The following is a 25,468-nucleotide window of genomic DNA, read 5'->3' on the forward strand; positions in this document are numbered from 1 at the left end:
GAGGCCTTGCTGCCACAAAATTAGGGTTTTGATTGCTAAAGCCTGTGTATGAAGGGGCAATGGCAGCTCCACTGAGCCAATCCTGGGAAGACTGGTGCAGAGGGCCTGTTACTCCCCTGATTCATCTCCTTCTTGATTGCTGACATCTGGGGCTTTGACCCTTTCTTTTTAAATTACTTTTGCTAAGATGCACTTACTTATTTATTTTTTAAAAAGACCGTTGGTGGACAAAATGTAAACCCATTTCTCTCCTCTTTTGAACTTCTGGGATGTAATCACTTCGAGTTTGTTGGCTTTGTTTCCAGCAATTAATACAGCATTAAAAGAGCAGAGAAAAAAAGGTAGGGAACTCTTAGCAGCACATAGCAAGAGGTTTTAAAGTGGCTTGCATTTAGAGGACTTAAAGAGGTTTTGAAGGTCTAGTATATGTTCCCTCTTTTTCTTAGTTTCTGGAACAGAGTTTTCCTACCTCGTTATATTGACTAACTCTTTTCATATGAAGGATTGTGGAGGTTTGTGTATGTATGTTTTGTATTGTAACATTATGAAGTAGAGCAGAGTTGGTAGAGGGGAAAGTTTTTGTTGCACAGGGTTTTGGGAAACATTCTGCTCATTTGTCTCTTGCTTCATGTCTTTTCTTCTTTATCTCCCCTTGTGCTCCATTTCCCTCCTCCCCCTGCAATTACCATAATGAAGAACAGAAAGATTTTAAACCTTAGTTGATATGTACTTACGTTATATCTTATAAAACTTAAGTTTCTAAAATACTGTGATTCTTAATTTTGATACTAGAGTATATTTTGTTTTATGTCAGGGATTCTTCACATGAAAAAAGTTTACCTAATCTTGACTCAGAGAGTAGCAACAGATTTTCATTGGTGCTAAAGAAGCAAATAAATGCAGGATACTAACCTCTAGACTAGTGCCACCCCTCCATTAGGAGTGTGCAGAGCTGATCTTTCCGTCTTAGGATTTGCTGACGTACATTTTTGTCACTGTCCCCTTCTGTTACCATCAGCCTCTATCCCAAACACCAGAAACTGTGAAGTGGCTCATTCTTTCAAGGGTGAAAGCCTTTGGAGCCCACATCTACATAAATAATTAGGTACATGACTCTTACATTGGAAAAATAGAATTACTTGCCTTTAACCTTGATTTTTTGGGGGGGGGTATATGTAATCTTTCATACCTTCTGCTTGAACAAGAACAGATACTTTCTTTGGTCTCTCTGGGGCTTTTCAGTCTCCCCTTGACTTATTTATGTTTAGTTTGTATGTGCATGTTGTTCAGTCTAATGTCTCAGATGCAGGTACATCCCTTTGGTTAATGAAAGTAGTTACTGGAGTTCCATAATTCTGAGAGCAAGCTAAATGATATTTGGGAAATGAAAAGTACTTTATAATTTATCTTACATGCCCAAGGATGACAGGGAAATAAGTAGAAATAATAATATGATAGTGTTATTTATATACTCTTAGAGAACCAAAGTTACAAATAAGAAATGTCTGTTCATGTTATGGAAAGAGTAAAAGAATCCAAACTATTGTTGGTATTTATGGTTTTACAACCGCTTTCAAATTAACTTTACCTTCCAGGAGTTTTCATGTATAAAGTTGTTATAGGCTGTGTATAATTAATTAATACAGCCTTCTCTTCAAAGTGTTTGATTTTTCTGGAGATCTTGCAAATAGAAAGATGAAGATCCATTAGAAGCCACCTTCAAAGGTGTTTGTTTAAAATTGACTTTAAAGCTTGACAAACCCATAGTTTCTCTAAATAATTAATTCTATTTTCTAAAGAGGCAGTAGTTCCTGTTGAAAGTAGCTGCATGTGGTTACTATGTGAAGATACTGTTCATTTTCCATCTCTTGCCTACTCTGCCCTTCAGTTCTTTTGATTCTTTTTAGTTAAAACAGCTTAAAGGGACCCCATATCCAGAACCATTAAACTATAATGTTTTGGTCTGTAATCATTTTGATTTTACAAATGACATTATAGTCTTAAGTGATTTATTTAAGAAGTGTTACTGTCTCCAAATTCTATCAACTAAATTCTGATGTTTTTGTGACTCACTTTTTTTGTTGTTGTTTGGATTTTATTATTTCCTAAGTTCTTGCTTTGGCTTCTGGTCCTGAACTGGGACAGCTGACATTTCTTGGCTTGGTGGGAATCATTGATCCACCTAGAACTGGTGTGAAAGAAGCTGTTACAACACTCATTGCCTCAGGAGTATCAATAAAAATGATTACTGGAGATTCACAGGAGACTGCAATTGCAATCGGTATAACTAGACTGCTTTCTTTTGTTTTCGATAGTTTTTCTTAAAATACTGTGGTGCATAATTTTGTGAACTATTAGATATGAATATGTTTATGTAATATTGAGATTATACAGTTGAAATCGACTCATGGTTTTGCTCATGGTCTATATAAAGTTTGCAAAACTGATTATAGTTTAAAAAGTAATAACATTGACATGCATAACTAAATCATGAAATCACATGTATTTTATTCACAGAGGGTAATTATTTTTAATCTCATGATCACCATGATGACAGAATAAAAGCACTAGATGATGAATGTCAAAGAAAACATGAAACTTAGTTTTCCCTTTCAACTTAAGTATAATTTTCAAAGCAGACTTGTGCATAATTTGGAATAAAATAGCTTGTTATATGTATTTGTTTTTTATCATGTATACCTATATTTGAATGCTATTTAAGATTACCTTAAGAAGTATAATAAGGGCAAAAAAGAGACTGAAAGTGAATTTCCCAGAGCCTCTAAACTGTAATTCATACTGATAAATTTAACAGTTGGCTAAAGTCCATTAATTCTTATTTGGAGAGGGGTTAGTCCAGGAGTTTCGAACTATATATTGTCTAAGAATAGGTCACTAGGAACATGATATTATTGGAAGAATAACTTTTCAATGTTTATTTTCATTTATGTATAACTACATGATTACCACAGATCCACCACCATTTTGTCTGGCTTTGGACACTGTACTTAAAATGCACTCTGATCTTCATTGCATTTCAGCTGCTGAGCAGAACCTGATTGGCCTAGTTTCAATTCTTAGGTATGCTGGCTTAAACAGTCAAAATTCTTTTTTTTTTTTTCTTTTTTCCTGTAGAGACAGGGTCTTGCTATATTGCCCAGGCTGGTGTTGAACTCCTGGGCTCAAGCGATCCTCTAGCCCCAAAGTGCTGAGGTTACAAACCTGAGCCACTGTGGCCAACCTTGAAAATTCTTTATTCTTAAATTTAAACAAAAATAAAAGTCAAACATAAAACCCCAGACTTAATATTGATTCAGATAGGTTTGTATTACTAGTAGATAAAAAAAGAGAATAGATAGCAAATCATACTAAATGAGCATTATGTTGACTTAGCCCATCAAGCGAAAACAATTTGGTTTATTACATTTTCTCTCTCATTCACTTTAGCCAGTCGTCTGGGATTGTATTCCAAAACTTCCCAGTCAGTCTCAGGAGAAGAAATAGATGCAATGGATGTCCAGCAGCTTTCACAGATAGTACCAAAGGTAGGCCTAAACTAAAGCCTTTTAGACTGAAAGGCCTTATTCTAAGTGTTACCATTCCTGCTACTATCTTAATGAAACTGTTTAATTGTGAACATCAGGGATTTAAGTAACCACCAGATTTGTTGGTTCAAATCCTGAAATGAAGTCTTATCATTGAAGTAGTCTTATGGATTATTTTATGATATGATGTTTATGAATATCAGTGAAAAATTATTAATTTTATCAAGAACCAGATTTCCTCTGAGAAAAGTACTGTGGAAATTAAAAGTGCTTGTATTTATGAATTAGAGGATGGAGAGAGATGATTGCTTTATACTTCTTACTCTTTTGTTCAATTTTAATTTTAGCATGAGTATGTAATTTTTTTTAAGGTACAATTTACGTATAGTAAAATGCACCTATTTTAGTGTATAGTTCTGAGCATTGACAGATGCATGCAGTCTTTTAATCACCACCACAGTCAAGATATAGAACAGTTCCATCATCCCCTCAAATTATCTTATGCCTTTTTGTGGTTACTTTCTCTCCCCCTACTTCCAGGACTTGGCAGCCACTAATTCGTTTTCTGTCTCTGTCACTTTACCTTTTCTAGAATGCACTAAAAATTGAATCATACCATATGAATGAGGCTTTTGAATCTGCTTCTTTCACTTAGCATAATGCATTTGACATTTATCTATGTCGGTGGTGTGTATTAGTAGTTTGTTGCTGTTTTTTAAAGTAATAATTCTATTGTGGGTGTACCTTACCTATTCACCAGTTTAAGGACATTTAGATTGTTTCCACTTTCTGATGATTATGAATAAAGCTGCTGTCAACATTTGTGTACAGGCTTTTGTGTGAAAATAAATTTTCATATCTCTTGGGTAAATACCTGTGAGTAATTGCTGGGTCATACACTTAATGTATATTTAATTTCATAAGAAACTGCCAAATTGTTTTACAAGATGGCTTTATTATTTTGCACCCCCACCAGCAGTGCCTGGAACTTCTAATAGTCCTGCATCCTCCCTAGCACAAGGGAGTGTCATTGCCCTCACCCCCCATTCTAATAAGTATACAATGGTATCTTACGATGATTTTAGTGTGCATTTCCCTCACAACTAGTGATGTTGGGTATCTTTTCATATGCTTATTTGCCATCCATATATCTTCTTTAGTGAAGTGTCTGCCCTGCCTGTTTTAAAAAAATTATGTTTTCTAATTATTGAATTTTGAGCATTCTTTATATAATGTGGATACAAGTCCTTTATTAGATATTTATTTGAAAATGTTTCTTTCCAGTTGGTAGTGTGTCTTTTCCAAGAGGGGAAGTTTTTAATTTTGATTAGGTCTAGTTTTTCAATTTCTTTTATGGACAATGCTTTTGATATCTCAGAACTCCCTGCCTAACCCAGGTTCACAAAGATTTTCTTTGTGTTTTCTTATAGAAGTTTTATAGTTTTGGGTTTTATACTTAGGTCTGTGATCCATTTTGAGTGTGTTTTTTGTATATGTTGTAATGGGTTAAGGTTTATTTTCTTTGCATATAGATGTTCAATTATTCCAGCAACATTTGTTGAAAAGACTATCCTTTTTCCATTGAAATACTTTTTTACTTTTGATTATAATGCTTTTCTAACAAATTATTTGTAGGAAGAGAGGTATCTCCTGCCCCACAGCACAGTAACTTCTTTAGAGCCAGGTTCCCTGATACAAGATTAACTTACTTTATTATCTTGGGCTGCCTTGTAAGGAGCCTATCAAAGCCTGGTTTATGGGTACACAGGTCCCGTAGGAAGTGCCCCATAAGAGGTGGGCAGCAGTCTTCCCAGTTGCTGACAGTTCAGATTTCTTGGTTTTATTTATTATATATGCACATCTATTTGTATGTCCTTCAAAATAAGCACTTATCTGGAATTTGCTATTTTGTAGCCATCCATTATTACTAATAAAATATTGCTACCTCTTCCTTCATTTATTTTACACTTACAACTTCAAGTTATATATTCGGAACATGGAATTTTCTTAAATTATTTCTGCATCTTAAGGTAAGGTATGTCTATAATTTTTTGATTAGGAAATTTATTCATTAGTAGTATATGTTCAACATAGAAAAATAAAATGGTATAGAAAAGTAAGAGCTACAATAGAAGTTGTCTGTAATCTAACCCACACTTAGGTTATGCATCCACAGAGTATCCATAATAAGTTAACCTATTATGACTTAAAAAAAATATGTTTAACAAAACCTGGTTGCTACTTTATACTGTTATAATTCTGAACATTCATTTTACATAACTGTGGCATTTCTGAAGTCAGTTATTATTAGAAAACATGTTTTTAATTGCTGTACAGTATTTTGGGTATACCATGTGTATGTGTGTATAAATGCACAGCATATATATATATATATATATAGTTACATAACCATTTTCCTGTTGAAATTTGAGCTTCTATTCTTTTTACTACTGTAAGTGTTCCTTTAAGGATAATGACAATAGCAACCATTTACTATCTGCCAATTGCATGTATTACCTACATTATCTAATTTACTTCTTTTAGCTACCTTATAAAAGATAGGCAGCACCACTTCAAAAATTCTAATAATTAGTAAGCCTTATTTCTTAGCAGTGTTAGATTGATAGAATAATTGAGCAGATAACACAGTTCTGCATTCCTACCCCATCTCTACCCTCTACTCCTAGACAGTTCCCCTTCATATTAATAGACTGCATTACTGTAGTATATTTATTGCAATTAATGAGCTAATATTGATACAGTTGTATTTTATTTCATGGTTTACACTAAGGTTTACTTTTTGTGTTGTACCTTTCTAGGGGTTTTGACAAATACATAATGACATATATCCACCATTACAATTTCTTTTTTTTTTTTTTTTGAGATGGAGTCTCGCTCCACCATTACAATTTCATACAGAGTAGTTTCATTGCCCTGAAAATCCCTGTGTTTGACGTTTTCATCCCTCCCCACTCCCCTCAAATCCTTGACAACCACTGATCTTTTTACTGTCTCTAGAGTTTTGCCTTTTCCAGAATGTGTATGGTTGGAATAATAATGTATGTAGCCTTCTCAGACTGGCTTTTTTTCACTAAGCAATATGCATGTAAGGTTCCACCATGTCCTTTTCCTGGCTTAGTAGCTCATTTCTTGTGAGCACTAAATAATATTCCATTGTATGAAAGTGCCACAGTTTATCACTTCACCTTTTGAAGGGCATCTTAATTGCTTCCAGGTTTGGCAGTTATACATAAAGTTGCTCTAAACATTCATATACAGGTTTTTGTGTAGACATAAGTTTTCAACTCATTCCGCTAAATACTAAGGAGCACAATTGCTGAATCAGATCATATGGTAAGAGTGTATTTAGTTTTTTAAGAAACAGGCAGTTCCATTTTTGTGGATGAGGAAATTGAGGCCCAGAGTACTTGGGAGACTTGACTGATGTCTCAGAGCTAGTAAGTAGTGGTGTTGGCATTGGAAGTGGAATCCAGGTCTGTATGCTCCAGAGTTCATCTGTTGTTTGCTGTTTCTTTGAATATTATTGAACCTAAGATGTACCCATCTCTGATTATTATTATTATTGTTACTATTTTTTACCACTGCCCTTATCCATATACATCTCTGATTATTTTTATACACTAAATTCCTACATGTGAAATGATTGGACTAGTGTTCAACACATTTGTAAGGCCCTTAACATATATTGCTGAATTGTTCTCTAGAAAGGTTTCTGTTTATATTTCCATAAACTATGCTTCATATAGTAGCATTAAGTCCCTAGACCTCCAGTCCCACTTCCCTCATCCTCTAGCAAGTGGTTAGATTTTGGATGTTGTTACTAATAGAAATACACTATTTTGCTTATCCATATTTTTTCTTTCTGAACTTCTAATCACTCACGAATGCTGTTTTCAGAGAGAGCCAATCATAGTCCTGAAAGATGTAATTTCGAATGTTGAAATCCTGAAAGATTGAAATCCTTAAAGTCTTAAAATCCTGAAAAACCACAGTCCCCAAAGATCAAAATCCTAAAAATCTAATTCTGGAAAAAATAATTTTAAAATAAAATCATTTACATTTTTAAGAAGGAATTTATTTGAGAAACATAAAAACATGAAAATGCTCCATTGGTCACTTTATACAAAATAAGCAATAATAAATAACCTACACAGTTTTGCAAGCATTTGCAAGCATAAACACTCAGGCATAGTATATGACAGACAGATATAACATAGGACTGTTATGAGCATATGAACTGTATTTATAAAGAAATAGGTCATAAGGGAAATGCATAAACACCTATCACTATGGTTGCTAATTGTGTGCACCCCACTTTATAACTGTGGGTCATTTTTATCTTTCACAAATGCAGATGTATGAAAAGGACATCTGTTCATTTATTGAGGAAGTTTCAACATTTTTACATACATGTACAATGCTTACATACAAAGTCAACATTGTGATCATGCACTTTTGTGAAGTCAAATTTGTAAAACATGCATAAAACAAATTAGAACCCTTTAAGTCTCTATAACTTATGCTTCCAGTGTTGGAAATGATGCAGAAGTGAAATACACAGCATAGCAAATTGTAAAAAATAATGCTGACAATTTAAAATAGTGGAAAATGAAACTAAAAAAAGAAAAACAATGGCGGGGAATGGTGGCTCACACCTGTAATCCCAGCACTTTGGGAGGCTGAGGCAGATGGATGGCCTGAGGTCAGGAGTTCGAGACCAGCCTGGCCAACATGGCGAAACCCCATCTCTACTAAAAATACAAAAATTAGCTGGGCGTGGTGGTGAGCGCCTATAATCCCAGCTACTCAGGAGACTGAGGCAGGAGAATCGCGTGAACCCGAGAGGCAGAGGTTGTGGTGAGCTGAGATCGCACCAGTGTACTCCAGCCTGGGTGACAGAGCAAGACTCTGTCTGCCCACCTCCCCACCGAAGGAAAAAAAAAAGATAACAAGAAGAACAAAAAAACCTAAAAAGAAACTATGACATGGAAAATTATATTACAGAGATAGATGATGGACAGTTGCATGGAGATAGTCCATAAAAGCTGGCTGACCTTCACGATCATTAACTATATTTTGAAGTCTTGCAGCATGATGAATAATTGCTTTTTTTTCTTTAAGAACATGGCTATCAGAGTATGTTCATATTCATTTTCTACGTGGCACTGCTCTTTTTGAAATTCTGTGATTCGATGTACACTAACATGAACATTCTCTATTAAATTTTCCTATCCTGTGATTGTGATTTTCAGGAGTTTAGACTTTGTTGTTTTTGTTTTGTTTTTGAGACGGAGTCTCGCTCTATCGCCCAGGCTGGAGTGCAGTGGCGCGATCTTGGCTCACTGCAAGCTGCGCCTCCCGGGTTCACGCCATTCTCCTGCCTCAGCCTCCCGAGTAGCTGGGACTACAGGCACCTGCTACCACGCCCGGCTAATTTTTTGTATTTTTAATAGAGATGATGTTTCACCATGTTAGCCAGGATGGTCTCGATCTCTTGACCTCGTGATCTGCCTGCCTTATCCTCCCAAAGTGCTGGGATTACAGGCATGAGCCACCGTGCCCGGCTGAGGAGTTTAGACTTTAGGGATTTTGATCTTTAGGGATTTCAGCATTTGGTATTATGGCATTTGGTATTGTATCTTTCAAGATTATGATCCCAATATGTTGAGATCGTAGATCACTGTTGGGATCACTGCCACCCAGAGAATTGGGGCAGTGTGGATGTTTGCTTTGTTTTTAGGGTGGGGAAGGTGTTTATATATTTGAATAGGGCTTCGTGTGTGTGTGTGTGTGTGTGTGTGCACATACTATCCTGGTAATCTCTTCCTGATGTTTATTTCTGAATAAATCCTATATTGGATTTTTTTTAGTGGTATTGGGACAGAGTATTAGTAAATGTATGTGAAATCTGCAGTTACTTAAACATTTTGCCATTAGACTTTCGCTTAACTTCTCAGAGATACTAAATGTGGTGAAACTTTCATTTTATTTGCTTTGTTCAGTTCGTCTTCTGGCTGTCTTATAAAAATTATGGTGAACTCTGTAAACCAACCTAAAGGTATTTAGAGAAGAAAGAAACTAATTACAAATTACATCATCAGCCTGGACAAATCACATTGTCGGGATTTCCCAAGTAGAGTGGGTGTGCATTAATTATAGCAGATATCCTGATGCTATTCCAAGGAGACTAAAACAAAGTAAGACCTAAGCCCTGTCAGAAGCTCATTGAATTGCTTAAATTCATCCTATTTTAAAGTGGAATTCTATAAATACCAGCTCTCCCTCCCAGGTATTTTGTATGTTTTGAATACCTAAGTCTTTACTCTAAATATTATTAGTTAATTTTTTGTCTCATTGGTTAGCAGGACTGCCCCACCCTCATTTTGTCTTTTTTCCTACTTCATTTTGTGTTCATGTAACCCTCTTACAGCCAATATGTTTATTTGGTTTTCAGCTTTTTAATTATTTTATTTTGTTTTGTTTTTTTGGAGATGGTGTCTTGCTTTGTTGCTCAGACTGGAGTGCTGTGGCATGATCATAGCTCACTGCTGCCTTGAATTCCTGGGCTCAAGCTATCTTCTGCCTTAGCCTCCCAAGTAGCTGGAACTATAGGCGCTCACCACTATGCTTGGATAATTTAAAAAAAAAAAACAGAAAAAAAAATTAATTTCTGAATGGATTTTTAAACTTTTTTGAAAGAAAGGATTTGTGGAAATGGAGTCTCACCATGTGTTGCCCAGGTTGGTCTTGAATTCCTGGGCTCAAGTGATGCTCCCACCTCAGCCTCCCAAAGTGCTGGGATTATAGGCATTAGCCACTGCACCTAGCCTCTTCTTCTGCTTTCCTTTGTTTGTTTTTTGAGACAGAGTCTTTTGCTTTGTTGACCGGGCTAGAGTGTAGTGGTGTGACCATAGCTCACTGCAACCTCAGACTCCTGGGTTCAGGTGATCTCCCCAGTTCAGGTGATCCCTCATGACTCAGTCTCCGGAGTAGCTGGGACTACTGGCATGTGCCACCATGCCTAGGTAATTTTGTTATTTTTTTGTAGAGATGGGGTCTTGCTATGTTGCCCAGGTTGGTCTCAAACTCCTGGGCCCAAGTGATCCTCCTACCTTGGCCTCTCAAAGTGTTGGGATTACAGGCGTAAGCCACTGCACTCACAGTTTCCTACTTTTGCTTTACATCAGTTTGAATAACTCTTATTATTGTTACAAATAAAACAGACCTTTTGTTCTAAATCACTAGCTTGTTGAGGTTTTCCCCCATGTACTAGAATTATATTAATTCTGCCCCTCATTAAAATATTTTTCAGCCATCCTTTTTCATAATTCTTTAGAACACATTTCATTCTCCCTTTGGAATAGGGAGTGTTGCTGTGTACTTTGACCTAGAGCCAATTAAAAAGTAGTACTGAAACTCAGGTTTGCTTGTTTATTAAGTCATCTGGGAATTCTCAGTGTTTTCCATTTGTGACTTTTTCTAGTGGGTTCTACATTTTCCATTGATTCATTGATAGAAGTGGTCATCCTCTTTCATTCTTCTTTGTCTGATTTTTACAGCATTACTTCCATTTATATTTCTGCTGAATATATTCACCAAGTCCCCATATTGTTATTCCAATTCATATATTGTCTAATTTTTAATAGGTTGTAAATCTTTATTTCAATCACTTGTTTTTTCTTCAGTGCATTAGTTTTCTTTAATCTGTCCTAGAAAATTTGAGGATCTTCAGTAGGTATTCTAATGCAAGACGGATCTTTTCCATTAACTTCTCCTTTAATATTTTCCTTTTTTTTTTTTTTATAACTTCCTTTCCCTAGTACATCTTGTCTATTAATCTCCATCAAAAGAACTGTGAGTGCTGACCACAAATGTGACACTGAAAAGGAGGACTCATAAGAAGAGAAAAATACCCCTTGTAGATTGCTTCTGAAAATATGTGGCCTTGTTCTACTCTCTTTGATGATTTTTATCTCTTTGTCCAAATCTAAAATCAGGCCAAAGTACCCAACTGTCACAACTGGATCAAGCCAGCTGCACCTTTTACCACCAAGTACAAGGCTCACTGCAACCCACGGATATCCACCTAACCTCAGGACAGCCATGATCCCCAATAGGCAGGGATGACACCCATGACCAGCAAGAAGCAGCTACAGAAAATTGATCCTCAGTGCCTCTGCCTTCCATAAAGATTTCTGGGGATCATGTCTCTCAGGGAGAAATGAGGCAGGAGAATAGAGAATTAGGTTACTCAAGGGTGAACGTATAAGTAAAAGAACAGTAGGTGCAGCCAGTTCTAGGCAAGATGAATAAAAGGACAGTAGGTGCAGCCAGTTCTAGGCATGTAGGCCACATCTTTACTCCTGTGATAACAAGACAGAAGTCTCCACTTCAGCCTCTGATTGGCTGGGAACCAAGTCTCCACTTCAGTCTCTGATTGGTCACAGGCTAATCTTTCATAGGGTGTAATCAATTGGAGGCCTCTAAAGGGCACCTAGGAGTGTTACCAAATTCTTTTAACTTAGTAAAAACCCTAGGCCGGGCATGGTGGCTCACACCTGTAATCGCAGCACTTTGGGAGGCCAAGGCCGGTGGATCATGAGGTCAGGAGTTCAAGACCAGCCTGGCCAAGATGGTAAAACCCTGTCTCTACTAAAAATACAAAAATTAGCTGGGTATGGTGGTGGGCACCTGTAATCCCAGCTACTCAGGAGGCTGAGACAGAGAATTGCTTGAACTCAGGAGGCGGAGGTTGCAGTGAGCTGAGATCGCACTACTGCACTCCAGCCTGGGTGACAGAGCGAGACTACGTCTCAAAAAAAAAAAAAAAATGGCTCGGCATGGTGGCTCACGCCTGTAATGCACTGTGGGAGGCCAAGGGGGGCAGACCACCTGAGGTTGGGAGTTTGGGACCAGCCTGACCAACATGGAGAAAACCCGTCTCTACTAAAAAATACAAAATTAGCCGGGCATGGTACGGCTTGTGCCTGTAATCCCAGCTACTTGGGAGGCTGAGGCAGGAGAATCGCTTGAACCCGGGAAGAGGAGGTTGTGATGAGCTGAGATCGCGCCATTGCACTCCAGCCTGGGCAGCAAGAGTGAAACTCCACCTCAAAAAAAAAAAAAAACACACAAAAAACAACCCAAAAATCCCTGAAGAACATTGTAGTTGGGATTCATGAGCCACTTGCTCGAGCCCATTTCTGCTCTGTGGAGTGTACTTTTGCTTCAGTAAGTTTGTGCTTTCGTTGCTTCATTCTTTTATTCCTTTGTGTGTTTGGTTCAATTCTTTGTTCAACACACCAAGTACATGGACAACTCACAGTCAAGACCTTTCATTCGCTAACAGATTTATTTTGCAGCTTTGGCAAACACTTGTTATATTTCAGTGCTGTGTGCTACATGATTAATTTCTGCAGTAATTAGAGTTTTCACTTAGAAGGTTACCAGTATGTTTTGGATATATATGTAACTGAGTCTTTTTTAAAGACACAGTGAAGAGTTTCTGAATGGATTTTTGAACTTTTTTGAAAGAAAGGATATTTCCCAAATATAAATTATGTGATTCATGATATTTGGATTGCCTAGGGATAATCAGTAATGTGATATTACAGTCCAGCAGAGTCTTTTGTTTAAGAAAATAATACCTTTTTTTATTTAGACCTTTATTAAAAGGAGAGAACCAGGGAACAGTCTTTATGGTAGTACTGACATATATTCAGTTGTTCATTCATTTTATTTGTCTTTATAGAGCACCGTTGGTATAGGACAAAAATCTCTGACTTCTTGAGTCTTAGAAGATAAATGGATATATATTATGTTAAATAAGTGCTTAAGAGCACCCTCCCCCCCCTAAAAAAAGGCAAAATTTGAATGATTAGAGAGGAAGATTGAAATTTTTAGATAGTATGACTAGGGAGGGCCTCACTGAGAAGGTACTATTTGACAGAAAGGGGACCCATGTTATATCTGAAGAAAGAGCATTCCAGACAAGGGCAAAGGCTGGAAGTGAGTGTGCCTGGCATGTGTGAGGAACAATCAGGAGGCCAATGTAGTTCAGTCAGGAAAAGACTAATGATAGGAGTGCCGTGAGATGTGCATTTCTTGAGGGACCCGGTAGATGATAAAGGACTTCGGCATTTGTTCTGAGAGAGATGTGAAATCATTTGAGGGTTTTGAGAAGACACGTGATCTCACTTCTGTATTAACTGTGCCACTTTGGCTACTGTGTTGCAAATTGGGGGAAACTAGGGCAGAAATAAGAAAGAGGTATTGGCCCAGAGTGTTGGCAATGGTTGTGGAGTAAGGTGGTTGAATTCTGGATATATTTGTGAGTGGAGTCAACAAGATTCGCTGTCAAACTGCTTGTTGGCACATAAGAAAAATGGAGGAATTAAGGATGGCTCCCCAAATTTGGAGCCTCAGCAACTGCACATATGTACTTTTCATTAACAGAGGATAGGAAGGAGCAAGATTGAGACACCTGAGGAGATGTGGAGTAGGGATGGGAATTAGTTTTGCTGATCTGGATTTCAGAAGAAATGTCTGGGCTTGAGATAAAAATGCATTCAAATAAATGCGTGTAAGTAAAATCCAAAGCCATGTGCCTGGGTATGCTCACCTGAGGCGTAGGGAATTCTGAGACCTCTTATAGAGAAAGGAACTGAGCTCTGGGGTGCTCCAACATCTAGACATCAAGAGAGATCAGGAGAATTCTGTACAAGAGGAACAGCCAAAAAGGTAGGAGGAAGACCAGTGTTGGTGGTGGTGGAAGCCAAGGGAAGATGGTGTTTCAGGAGGGACTAATCATCTATGTTAGGGTGTGGTGGAGAGGTTAAGTCAGATGAGAAATGACTGTAGGCATTAGCAATGTGGTGGTGGTGGTGAGGGTCTTTGAAAGTCATGAATCATGTTTCAGTGCAGTTGTGATAACAGTATGATCATGGGATTGATTCAGAGAGAATGGGAGACAGCAAGTGTAGGAACTTTCTAAGGAACTCTGCTCCAAAAATCCTCCCTGTTCCTGTATCAAAATTTTTTCCTTGCTGCTGCACTTTACCGTCAGTATACAAACATGTTTCTTCTTCCATTAAAAAATAATGATAGGCCGGGCGCGGTGGCTCACGCCTGTAATCCCAGCACTTTCGGAGGCCGAGACGGGCAGATCACGAGGTCAGGAGATCGAGACCATCCTGGCTAACAAGATGAAACCCCGTCTCTACTAAAAATGCAAAAAATTAGCCGGGCGTGGCGGCAGGCGCTTGTGGTCCCAGCTACTTGGGAGGCTGAGGCAGGAGAGTGGCATGAACTTGGGAGGCGGAAATGAGCTGAGATCGCACCACTGCACTCCAGCCTGGGCGACAGAGCGAGACTCCATCTCAAAATATATATATATATATTATAATAATAATAATAGTAAAGAAAAGAAAGGAAAAGGTGGCAGCTGAAATGGGAAGGGAAGAGAAGTGGTTTTCTTTTTTTATATGGAAGGGACAACATGTTTTTGTATACTGATGGTTAAGATGTAGCAGTGAGGAAAACATTTTGGCACAGGAGGGAGGAGAATTTCTGGAGTAATGATCTTAATAGGTAAGGAAGGTAGAATCTTTGACCTGCAGTAGATGCCTATTCAGTTCATTGTAGTAAAACCAGAGCAGTTTAGTTCCTGGATACAGATACTGAGTTGGGGGAATTGTGGAAATTCTCTTCTGATTCTGATTTCTCCAAAGTAGGAAGCAAGGTGGTCAGCTGAGAAGGAGGCTAGAGAAAGGGGACAGATTGGAGGTATGAGGAGAGAAAAGTAATATGAACTAATCCTCTAGGAGAGTGGGAAAGAGAATGGTGTATTATGTGTATTGAAATCACCATAACTTGTAAATATTGTTGGAGAGAGTGACATGACAGTGAGGCAGAAGTTAAAAATCATTGTGAAATGAGGGGTTGTGAACTCTGGAGCAGTGAATGCCTACAGTTAGTGAGTGACAGTCTCATCTGACATTCAGAACTGAGGTTTTATGAAGGGAGAATAGAGGATACCATGCTCTACCTCTACGCTCCTCCGGTGGTACTATTTGAGGAGGTTATAGGGATGGCAGTGTTTTGTGGAAACACTAGGTTAGAGCAAAGTGAAAAAGAGTAAAAAATACAGAAGATTTGTTGGGACACAGTGAAAGGATTTCAGGAGATCAGGAGATGGGGTCAGAAAAAAGGATTAAATACGTGTTTTGGAGAGATAAAATCATATAAGCAATTTAGAGGTACAGTGGAAGAGAGGCTAATGAGTTAACCTGAGTAAAAGGGAATGAGCAGACACTTGACACTAAAAAATGGCTCTACAGACATTGAGAAGCAGCTGTTCTTTATTGCTCCTGAAGACAGAACAAAGGGAAAAGGCTATTTTAGTTGTATGTGAGTGTTGTAGGAAACAGACGCAGAGAATTTTTCCTTTTTTTGTCTCTGGAACATTTCAAGAATAAGGCTGTTTTCTCTCCAGAGTTTACACATAATGGTATAAATTGGATGACTTGTTTAGATTGTGTATTTCCTGTGGTACCTTTGGTAAAGATCGAAATGACCATATCAAATGAATGTCTTAACAAACATATGGCATATTGCTTAAGCTTGATCTCAGTGGCAAATTAAATACAGCTTAAATTGATGAGTTTTTCATCATTAGTTATGAATGCATGGGTTATTCTGTGGAAATCTTAATATTGAAAATTTTTAGTGTATCTTGTATTTTAACAGGTTGCAGTATTTTACAGAGCTAGCCCAAGGCACAAGATGAAAATTATTAAGGTGAGTGTCTAAGAATCAGATTGTTTTATTTCTGTATACAAAATGCTGCTACTTTACTTTTGTTATGTTTGCATTACAGGAAGTAGAGCATCAAGGTCAGAAATACTGTGAAGCAAAACAGTGTTTGTTTTTGTAACAGCTTGACATAGAAACACTAATAGAGAATTTAGTTGGCGTAAGATATAGAAGAAAACTTGAACGAAGTATCTGCAAATGTAGCTTTCTTTAAACAGACAGTATAAAAGAATGTTCTAACTGGGGTCCATAGCCAAGTCTTCCCAGTGTGAATAGCGGTAATAAGTTAGAAACTAAATAAATACAGCAAGGAAATAGTGTTGTGATAGTGTGAACAATACTTAAAAGGCTATGATTATTTATATTAGTCAATTATATATAAAGCAACCGATATAGTATCCAGTAGTTAATGGTCTTAAGTTATTAATCATGATAACCAGCCATTGTGTAGTTCAGAGTTTCTCAACGTTGGCACCATTGACATTTTGGACTAGATAATTCCTTGTTGTGAAGGGCTGCCTCGTGTGTTATAGAATGTTTAGCAGCATCCTTAGCCCCTTCCCATTAGATGCCAGTGACATCCCCCAAATCACGACACTCAGAAACATCTCCAAACATTGTCACATGTCCCCTGGGAGATAAAATTGCCCCTGGTTGAGAATCATTGTATAGTTGTTTGAAGAACAGAATTTAGAGATACAGTTCTCACAGATGGAAATATTAGTAGCAACTTTTTCTAAGCTTTATCTTACTGAGATCTCCATTTGTTGAAGTTTGTTGAAAAATGGGTGGTCTATATTATTTCTAATCTTAATTATGTGAAAAATAATTAGGGAGAATTTGTTTATTGCTTTGTATGGAAGCAACATTTTTATCAGAATTCCTTCCTCTCCCCTGTCCTCTGCTCCACTGTAGTCACTGCAGAAGAACGGTTCAGTTGTAGCCATGACAGGAGATGGAGTAAATGATGCAGTTGCTCTGAAGGCTGCAGACATTGGAGTTGCGATGGGCCAGACTGGTACAGATGTTTGCAAAGAGGCAGCAGACATGATCCTGGTGGATGATGATTTTCAAACCATAATGTAAGCTTTATTTCAGTGAACGCCTATCAGAGAATCTTCCCCTATCCTTTCCTGTCTCCCACCCCTAGAGAATTCAACTGGAAAAGAATTAGTATTTAAAAATTAGGTAAACTAAACCATTTTTCTAGGGTAATTATCCTATTTTATGGTCTGTTGTATAGTTCTGAAGAAAATGATTTGTGTGGCTGGAACAGACATAGTAAATGGCAGGACTCTCCTTTAAGAAATATTTGCCAAGTGCCAGCCACATGTCACCTTTTTCTGGGCACTAATATGACGGTATAGTAATGGCCTTTATGTTAAATTCAAGTAGTTAGAATTATGCATATGTATGGCTCTTTTTTGGGCCTTATAATAAATATTGAAAATTATGAAGTTTCCATCCATACCTGTTTTTTTATATCAGTAATTTATTCATGTTGCCCTCATTTAATGTTATAATTTATTAAATTTAGAAAGCTTTATTTGTGTAAGCCACAGTTTCCAATTAAGACTCCAGTGTAATACATGGTAGTGTCAGTTTTACAGTGTTCAGTTGGGGATCATGTGAATCCCATTTATTTATTTATTTATTTATGGTAGCCACCTGTTGGATGACCTGAGTTTAGTGATAAATTCTAATTATATGTTCCAGGCTGTTTTATTACTCTGATTTGGCCTACAGCAAAACATTTGGGAGCTCAGGACTCACAGTATTTGCCAAGCTTTTGCAAAGATACGAGTTTTTTCTTTCCATTATTAGAATTATATAGAATTCTTAGAAGAAACGGGAAGTTGATTAAAAAGCCTAGATTTTCTTGGATTCAGCTAAATGAATGAGAGAATTTATATGAATCCTTATAAACTGTGTTCTCTATTTAATTCCTCTGCAACATGTGATCTACTTGATGTGTAGGAACACCACATAGCTTAAATTCTATAATTCTTATATATCTCATTGCCATTTGATTCCTGACATACATTAGTTTAAACCTTTACTCTGCATTTTGTACCACTAAGAAAAATGAGCTTAGAGGAAGGTGAAGAAGATAATCATGGCTGGGCATGGTATCTCATGGCTGTAATGCCAGCACTTTGGGAGGCTGAGGTGGATGGATCACTTGAGCCCAGGAGTTCGAAACCAGCCTAGGCAACATGTCAAAACCCATCTCTCCAAACAATACAAAAAAAAAAATAGCTGGGAGTGGTGACTTGAGCCTGTGGTCTCAGCTACTCTGGAGGCTGAGTTGGGAGGATTGCTTGAGCCAGGAAGGTCGAGGTGCAGTAAGTTAAGATTGTGCCACTGCACTCCAGCTTGGGAAGCAGAGCAAGACCCTGTCTCAAAAACAAAAACAAAAAATCATTTTATGTATTATGAATGTGAAGTATTTTCTCTTGTGGGGAGAGACAATGTATGATTTTAATGTTGAAATATCTTCTTCAGAATAAGAATTTTAATACTGTGACAAATTAGTTCAGGTAGAGCTTAGGCTTGACTTTAATTCTTTGCTAAAATAAATGTTTCCATATTGATACATGTGTTGTATTAGTTGAAATTTTATTTATTTATTTATTTATTTGTTTGTTTGTTTGAGACAGAGTCTCACTTTGTTGCCAGGGCTGGAGTGCAGTGGTGTGATCTCGGCTCACTGCAACCTCCGCCTCCCAGGTTTAAGCGATTCTCCTGCCTCGGCCTCCCAAGTAGCTGGGATTACAGGCATGCGCCACCACACCCAGCTAATTTTTGTATTTTTATTAGAGACGGGGTTTTGCCATGTTGGTCAGGCTGGTCCAAACTCCTGACCTCAGGTGATCTGCCAGCTTCGGCCTCCCAATGTGCTGGGATTACAGGCGTGAGCCACAGTGCCCGGCTGGAAATTTATTTTCAAAATTAGCTCCACAGTGTTTTAGTATAGATACATTTTTATATGATAATATTTTCTCACTTCATCTTTATTTTTTAAATTTCAGGTCTGCAATTGAAGAGGGTAAAGGGATTTATAATAACATTAAAAATTTCGTTAGATTCCAGCTGAGCACGTAAGTTTGCAAGGAATTTGTCACCATGGGTCTTCTGGATAAATTATATGAAAAATAGAACCTAAGCAGACTGCCTAGAAACTTATCTGCCTTATATTTCTGAGCATTGTTCATATGTCAGTTTTCCAAAAAGAAAATTTATTGTATTCAGAAATTTAAAGTGGCATGATAAATAGGTTGTAAATGTAACAATTAGATGTCTATATCATCAAAATATATAAATCTTTGTGATTTATTTAATAGCTCATGAAATCAGGGATGAGTCACATCTCATTGTTTCCTCTTGGTATCTTTTTCCAAAAGTAGAACGGGTATCGTGTAGTCAAAAAACGGTTACCGAAATACTGTTGAAACTATCATGCACATATAAAAATTCTTTATTTGTTCCTGTTGGCTAAACATCTTGAAAATCCTTTGTTAAAATACTATTAGCTTTAAAATGTCCACATGAATGAAGAATAGTTTACAGTCTTCCTTTAAAACCATAGTAGTAGTGAAATTTTTAAGTGGTATCATAGAATCAACAGATTTACTATGCTGATATTTTTAAATGACTCTCTTTTTCAACAGGAGTATAGCAGCATTAACTTTAATCTCATTGGCTACATTAATGAACTTTCCTAATCCTCTCAATGCCATGCAGATTTTGTGGATCAATATTATTATGGATGGACCCCCAGCCCAGAGGTACAAGTTTTTTATTGCATGAGCTGGAAAAACAAGGAATGTGTGCTACCCTGATAATTAAGTTTTAAAACTTGATTTATGGACAGTGTTGGAAAACTTTGCAGCAAATGTTTTAACATTTATATTATAAATTGTGTGATGTGCGTATTTTATTTATTATTTTTGAGTGTGCATGCAGTGTAGATCTGAGCCTTTCCACTGAGATGCCTAGCGTAAGGTTGAGAATAGATCAGGAATAGGTGCTATCCCTGTCCTCAGGAAGTAAGCCTTTTATTTCTAAAAATTGGATATAATGGAGAAATTTCTGGGTTCAGTGTTATTATCTAGGTTCTGCTGTTGTCAGTTTTAGAGACTTTGGGAAAGTATTAGAGGACCTGAGTGTCATAACTTTTTTAAAAAATTTAATGCTAATGGAATAGTTGAGTGATAGATGTCATTTGGCCACTCCAGCAAATCATCCCAGTCAAAACCTCTTTATATGAAAGATACTTCAAAATTCAGTTGGTAGGTCATGTATTTCACACCGTATTTGAGGTAAACTTACATGTAAATAAATTGGATGGTTTTTTGAAAGTTGATTATCTATCCCCTGTCAAATTGTGCCAAACAAATAAGTTAAAGAGGAGAGAAAAAGTGACAAAATCAGTGTTATTTTTGTATAATCATAGCCAAGGTTTTCTTTATGATTCAACATTTTGTTTCCATAAGAAAGCATTTAATTTGCTGAATAATTGAGGTTAGTGAGGTTGTGAAAGTAACAAATCCAAACCTTAAAACTTGAAAGTAATTTATTTTTCTGTTTGTTTTTAAGCCTTGGAGTAGAACCAGTGGATAAAGATGTCATTCGTAAACCTCCTCGCAACTGGAAAGACAGCATTTTGACTAAAAACTTGATACTTAAAATACTTGTTTCATCAATAATCATTGTTTGTGGGACTTTGTTTGTCTTCTGGCGTGAGGTATATTCACTGGCCAAGCTGCTATATTAACATGAATTCTATATATATAATAGGATTCCTAGTTATTTTGATGGGTTACCCAGAAGGCTGGGAAGTTAAGGGAGCCTCTTTTAGTGAAAAATATGATAAGAACATTTTAAAAGAGTTTGATTTCCATCTTTATGGATAAATAAAATTATTGATTCATGTATTAGAATAAATCTGCAGAGAAGTATTAGATACAATAAAAAGAAATGAAAATTTAGAGAGAATTTTGAAAACCTGAGTCTTAAAATCATACAACCACTTTATTTTTAAATAATAACTATTTTAATATCTAATATATAGTTCATGAGGTTTTTTTTTTTACTTTTTATTATGTAGATTACAACTATTCGCTAGGTGATTTATAGGAAATTTGGGTAGCTTTTACGTTTCGTATGTTAGGCTAAAGCTATTTCTTCCTAATAGAAAGAAAATATTTATATTTTTTAAAAAGCATGTTATTTATCCATTAAATTCAGCCACTGAAAAGTAATTTCGTTATTACCTCTTGACAGCTACGAGACAATGTGATTACACCTCGAGACACAACAATGACCTTCACATGCTTTGTGTTTTTTGACATGTTCAATGCACTAAGTTCCAGATCCCAGGTATGTTTAGGTGATCTTAGTTGATTGACTTGATTGACTCACTTGAGTAGACTGCTTTCTAATAAGTAGGCAAAGATTATGGGTTTTAAGCTTTGCTTAATTTTGTAACCACCAATTGCAGCCCCAGACATAGCCTTCTTATAAACATGTGCCATTGGTCACAGTGAGGATGGGGCATTTGCGGGAGGTAAGCTTTATGTCTGACTAGAACATAAAAGTATTAATAATTCACAGGTGTTGTCGTCTGGGTTTAGCTGGCTATAGCTATAAGATAGATCATGGTTAACATTATCTGAGCATAGAACAAACCTCGTAGGTTCTGTTGAGATTTTATTAATCTCATCTTAGAAGACAGTATTGCTAGGAGTACAATAGCAGTTTTGTGCCAATTTTTTTCCCATCACTCCTGTCATTGTGTCAAAGCTTAGGACATTTTAATTTTGCTTTTCTTCCCTTGTTGTATCTTAAGATGTGACTGCTGCTTCTTGGTCTAAGTGTTTTGATAGAAAATAATGGGCTAGAGCTTTGTGGTACTTTTTTAGAGCATATTGTCCTTAAAAACTAGTTTCATTTGAGGCGTGACTATTCATTTCAGCTTTAAAGCACTTTATGAATTCTTAACTATATTATAATTTGCCATGCTAGAACTTCCGAGTACAGTGAATTCTCACTAATTGACCAATTTTTGAAGAAGCTGTAATTATTTTTTTATGAAAAGTGGTTTTACTTTTTCAGTACACACATAATTAGGTCCATTCTCCAAGAAAGGATTTTAGATATCTACCTTAGTGAGAATGGATAGAAACGATTTAGCAAACTACAGAGAAGTTTCTTGATGTTTGGGATGTTAAAAGAAGAAATGATTTCGCAAAATACAAATAAAGTTTCTTGATGTTTGGGATGTTAAAAATGGTCTCATTTATATAGTGTCACTTTTTTTTAAGCAAGCCCTTTCTTGATAAATAAAATAAAAGCTACTTTAATATTTACCCTTATTCCATCTGAATTATTCCAAAACAATAGTAAAATTTAAGAGATTTCATAGAATTGACACTGTAGAATTCAGTGATAAAGTTATACTGCTTATTAAAAATTAGAAGTGAATATAATAAAGAAGTTATTTCTGTGACCAAGGAGTAATAATTGAACTCTCTGCTCTGCCAACAGACCAAGTCTGTGTTTGAGATTGGACTCTGCAGTAATAAAATGTTTTGCTATGCAGTTCTTGGATCCATCATGGGACAATTACTAGTTATTTACTTTCCTCCACTTCAAAAGGTTTTTCAGACTGAGAGCCTAAGCATACTGGGTAAAGAAAACGTTATCTTTATCATTTATATACTTTAGATAAATCATATTTTCTAATGTGTTCGTTTTAATTTTAAAATTCTTTTAAAATAGCAAAATAAGTAAATCACTTGATTTGAAAAAGGAATCTATTTTTTCATTTGGGAAAGCTCAGGGGAATTACTCACCTAAATCCAGGGTTTTGGTTTTTGCTTTTTTATAGGTTATCAATTGTTATAAAAATCATATTATGTGATTCTCAAATGTAGCAAATCAAAACCTGCTGTATAGTTTATAACTTTTTATGTACTATGCCATCTTGTATGAAGAGAAAACTAGACTTAATCTCCCTGAAAACCAAGTTGCTCTCTTCTTTAAAGTTAGAATTTTCAGTAGTTAAACGAATAATTCTTTCTTATTCTTTCTTGTTTGTACATTCTAATTTCACAAAATGTCAGTCTGACCCAAATAGTAGAATGTTTTATAAAGATTATTTGGAAATTACACATTATTCTTACGTTACCATTTATTATATGTATAGTACAGTGCATTTAAAAATCAGTTTTCCTATGTAAGTGTGAGGAATGATGTATTTGACAATAATGCTATCCTTTATTGAATTCTTAATTTGGGTATTTATGAAAATAGTTATACAGTGTCACTGTATTTTTTGTTACAAGTTAAAATTTACCTTGAAATTGAACTAGTTGAATTTCAGTATTTTAATTCCATATTCACATTGCTTCCTCTTTTTTTAAAAAATGGCATTTTAAGGAAACATCTGCAATTTTCCAAGCAGTAAATAAGAATTGAGATAGTGTGGATACTATTGTGAAGACAAGTCTTCTATGCTTTGAAATAGAACATATTAATGTCAAATTTTTAATCTTCAGATAGGCATTTTCATTCAAAGTGTCTACTACTGTTGATACAGTACTTTTTTAAAGGGCTGTGTGATCTGTGAAGTAAAAAAACTCCTTTTGTTGGTGTTACTGATAAAGGCTAGCCACATAAGGTTTCAGGGAAAGTGGTCAGAGGACTTAGGTTCTAATTCTGGCTACTGCCTTTCCTAGTTACATGACTTTGGATAAGTCATTTAATATCTTTTTTTCTTTTCTTATTTTTAACTGAGGGTGATTGTGCCTACGTTATGGAATAGTTGTGAAACAATGTATTTGAAAGCTGTGGTGGCCAGGTGCCATGGCTCATGCCAGTAATCCCAACACTTTGGGAGGCTGAGGCAGGCAGATCACTTGAGGTTAGGAGTTCGAGACGAGCCTGTCCAAAATGGTGAAACCCCATCTCTACTAAAAATACAAAAATTAGCTGGGTATGATGGCACATGCCTGTAATCTCAGCCATTTGGGAGGCTGAGGCAGGAGAATGGCTTGAACCCGGGAGGCAGAGGTTGCAGTGAGCCGAGATCACACCACTGCATTCCAGCCTGGGCAACAGAGCAAGACTCTGCCTCAAAAAAAAAAAATTGTGGTAAAATGCTAGAAAAATGTAAGCTATTAAGCTTTGCAACTGTAAGTTTCAAAGAAATGTAAAACCCAACTTATTTTCTCTTGCAGATCTGTTGTTTCTTTTGGGTCTCACCTCATCAGTGTGCATAGTGGCAGAAATTATAAAGAAGGTTGAAAGGAGCAGGGAAAAGATCCAGAAGCATGTTAGTTCGACATCATCATCTTTTCTTGAAGTATGATGCATATTGCATTATTTTATTTGCAAACTAGAAATTGCAGTCTGAGGATCATTTAGAAGGGCAAGTTCAAGAGGATATGAAGATTTGAGAACTTTTTAACTATTCATTGACTAAAAATGAACATTAATGTTAAAGACTTAAGACTTTAACCTGCTGGCAGTCCCACATGAAATTATGCAACTTTGATATCATATTCCTTGATATAATTGGCTTTTGTGATTGAGTGAAACTTTATAAAGCATATGGTCAGTTATTTAATTTAAAAAAAAGGGCAAAACCTGAACCACCTTCTGCACTTAAAGAAGTCTAACAGTATAAATACACTATCTATCTTAGATAGATATATTTTTTTTTATTTTTAAATATTGTACTATTTATGGTGGTGGGGCTTTCTTACTAATACACAAATAAATTTAATCATTTCAAAGGCATTCTATTTGGTTTAGAAGTTGATTCCCAGGAGTGCCATATTTCAGCTACTGTATTTCCTTTTTCCTGTAATGTAAGCACCTCAGATACCATGTGCTACCATTTTTGTATCAAGTTTTTTGCACAGGATGTGACCACTGTCAGATCACTGTTCTTTTCTTTCTTTTTGTGATTGAAAAGCCTATACTACAATTTGAAGTAAATTTTTGTTTTTCTTAGTAAGTGTAAATGGTTGCTTTATTTAATTTAATTTTATTTAATTTTATTTTATTTTAAAAAGGTATGT

General features: G+C 36.2%; 1 protein-coding gene across 19 annotated transcripts in view; it reads left to right on the forward strand.

Annotated features, from left to right (window-relative positions):
• Positions 1 to 25,468, forward strand: part of ATP2C1 (ATPase secretory pathway Ca2+ transporting 1) — a 158,017-nt gene that overhangs the window by 117,895 nt on the left and 14,654 nt on the right. For 4 of the 19 annotated variants that reach the window (XM_065539881.2, XM_065539883.2, XM_065539884.2 and 1 more), the window contains 10 exons: positions 2,111 to 2,281; positions 3,448 to 3,545; positions 16,314 to 16,364; positions 17,295 to 17,461; positions 19,412 to 19,480; positions 20,051 to 20,167; positions 20,979 to 21,126; positions 21,666 to 21,761; positions 22,929 to 23,070; positions 24,623 to 24,747. In XM_065539881.2, coding sequence (XP_065395953.1) covers positions 2,111 to 2,281; positions 3,448 to 3,545; positions 16,314 to 16,364; positions 17,295 to 17,461; positions 19,412 to 19,480; positions 20,051 to 20,167; positions 20,979 to 21,126; positions 21,666 to 21,761; positions 22,929 to 23,070; positions 24,623 to 24,747 — 1,184 coding nt within the window. Of the gene's footprint in view, positions 1 to 2,110; positions 2,282 to 3,447; positions 3,546 to 16,313; positions 16,365 to 17,294; positions 17,462 to 19,411; positions 19,481 to 20,050; positions 20,168 to 20,978; positions 21,127 to 21,665; positions 21,762 to 22,928; positions 23,071 to 24,622; positions 25,402 to 25,468 lie in introns of those variants that run through there. The other 15 variants (XM_065539882.2, XM_065539885.2, XM_065539886.2 and 12 more) reach the window with 5 other exon arrangements.

Source organism: Macaca fascicularis, chromosome 2 (assembly GCF_037993035.2).
Source record: "Macaca fascicularis isolate 582-1 chromosome 2, T2T-MFA8v1.1".
Lineage (NCBI taxonomy): Eukaryota > Metazoa > Chordata > Mammalia > Primates > Cercopithecidae > Macaca > Macaca fascicularis.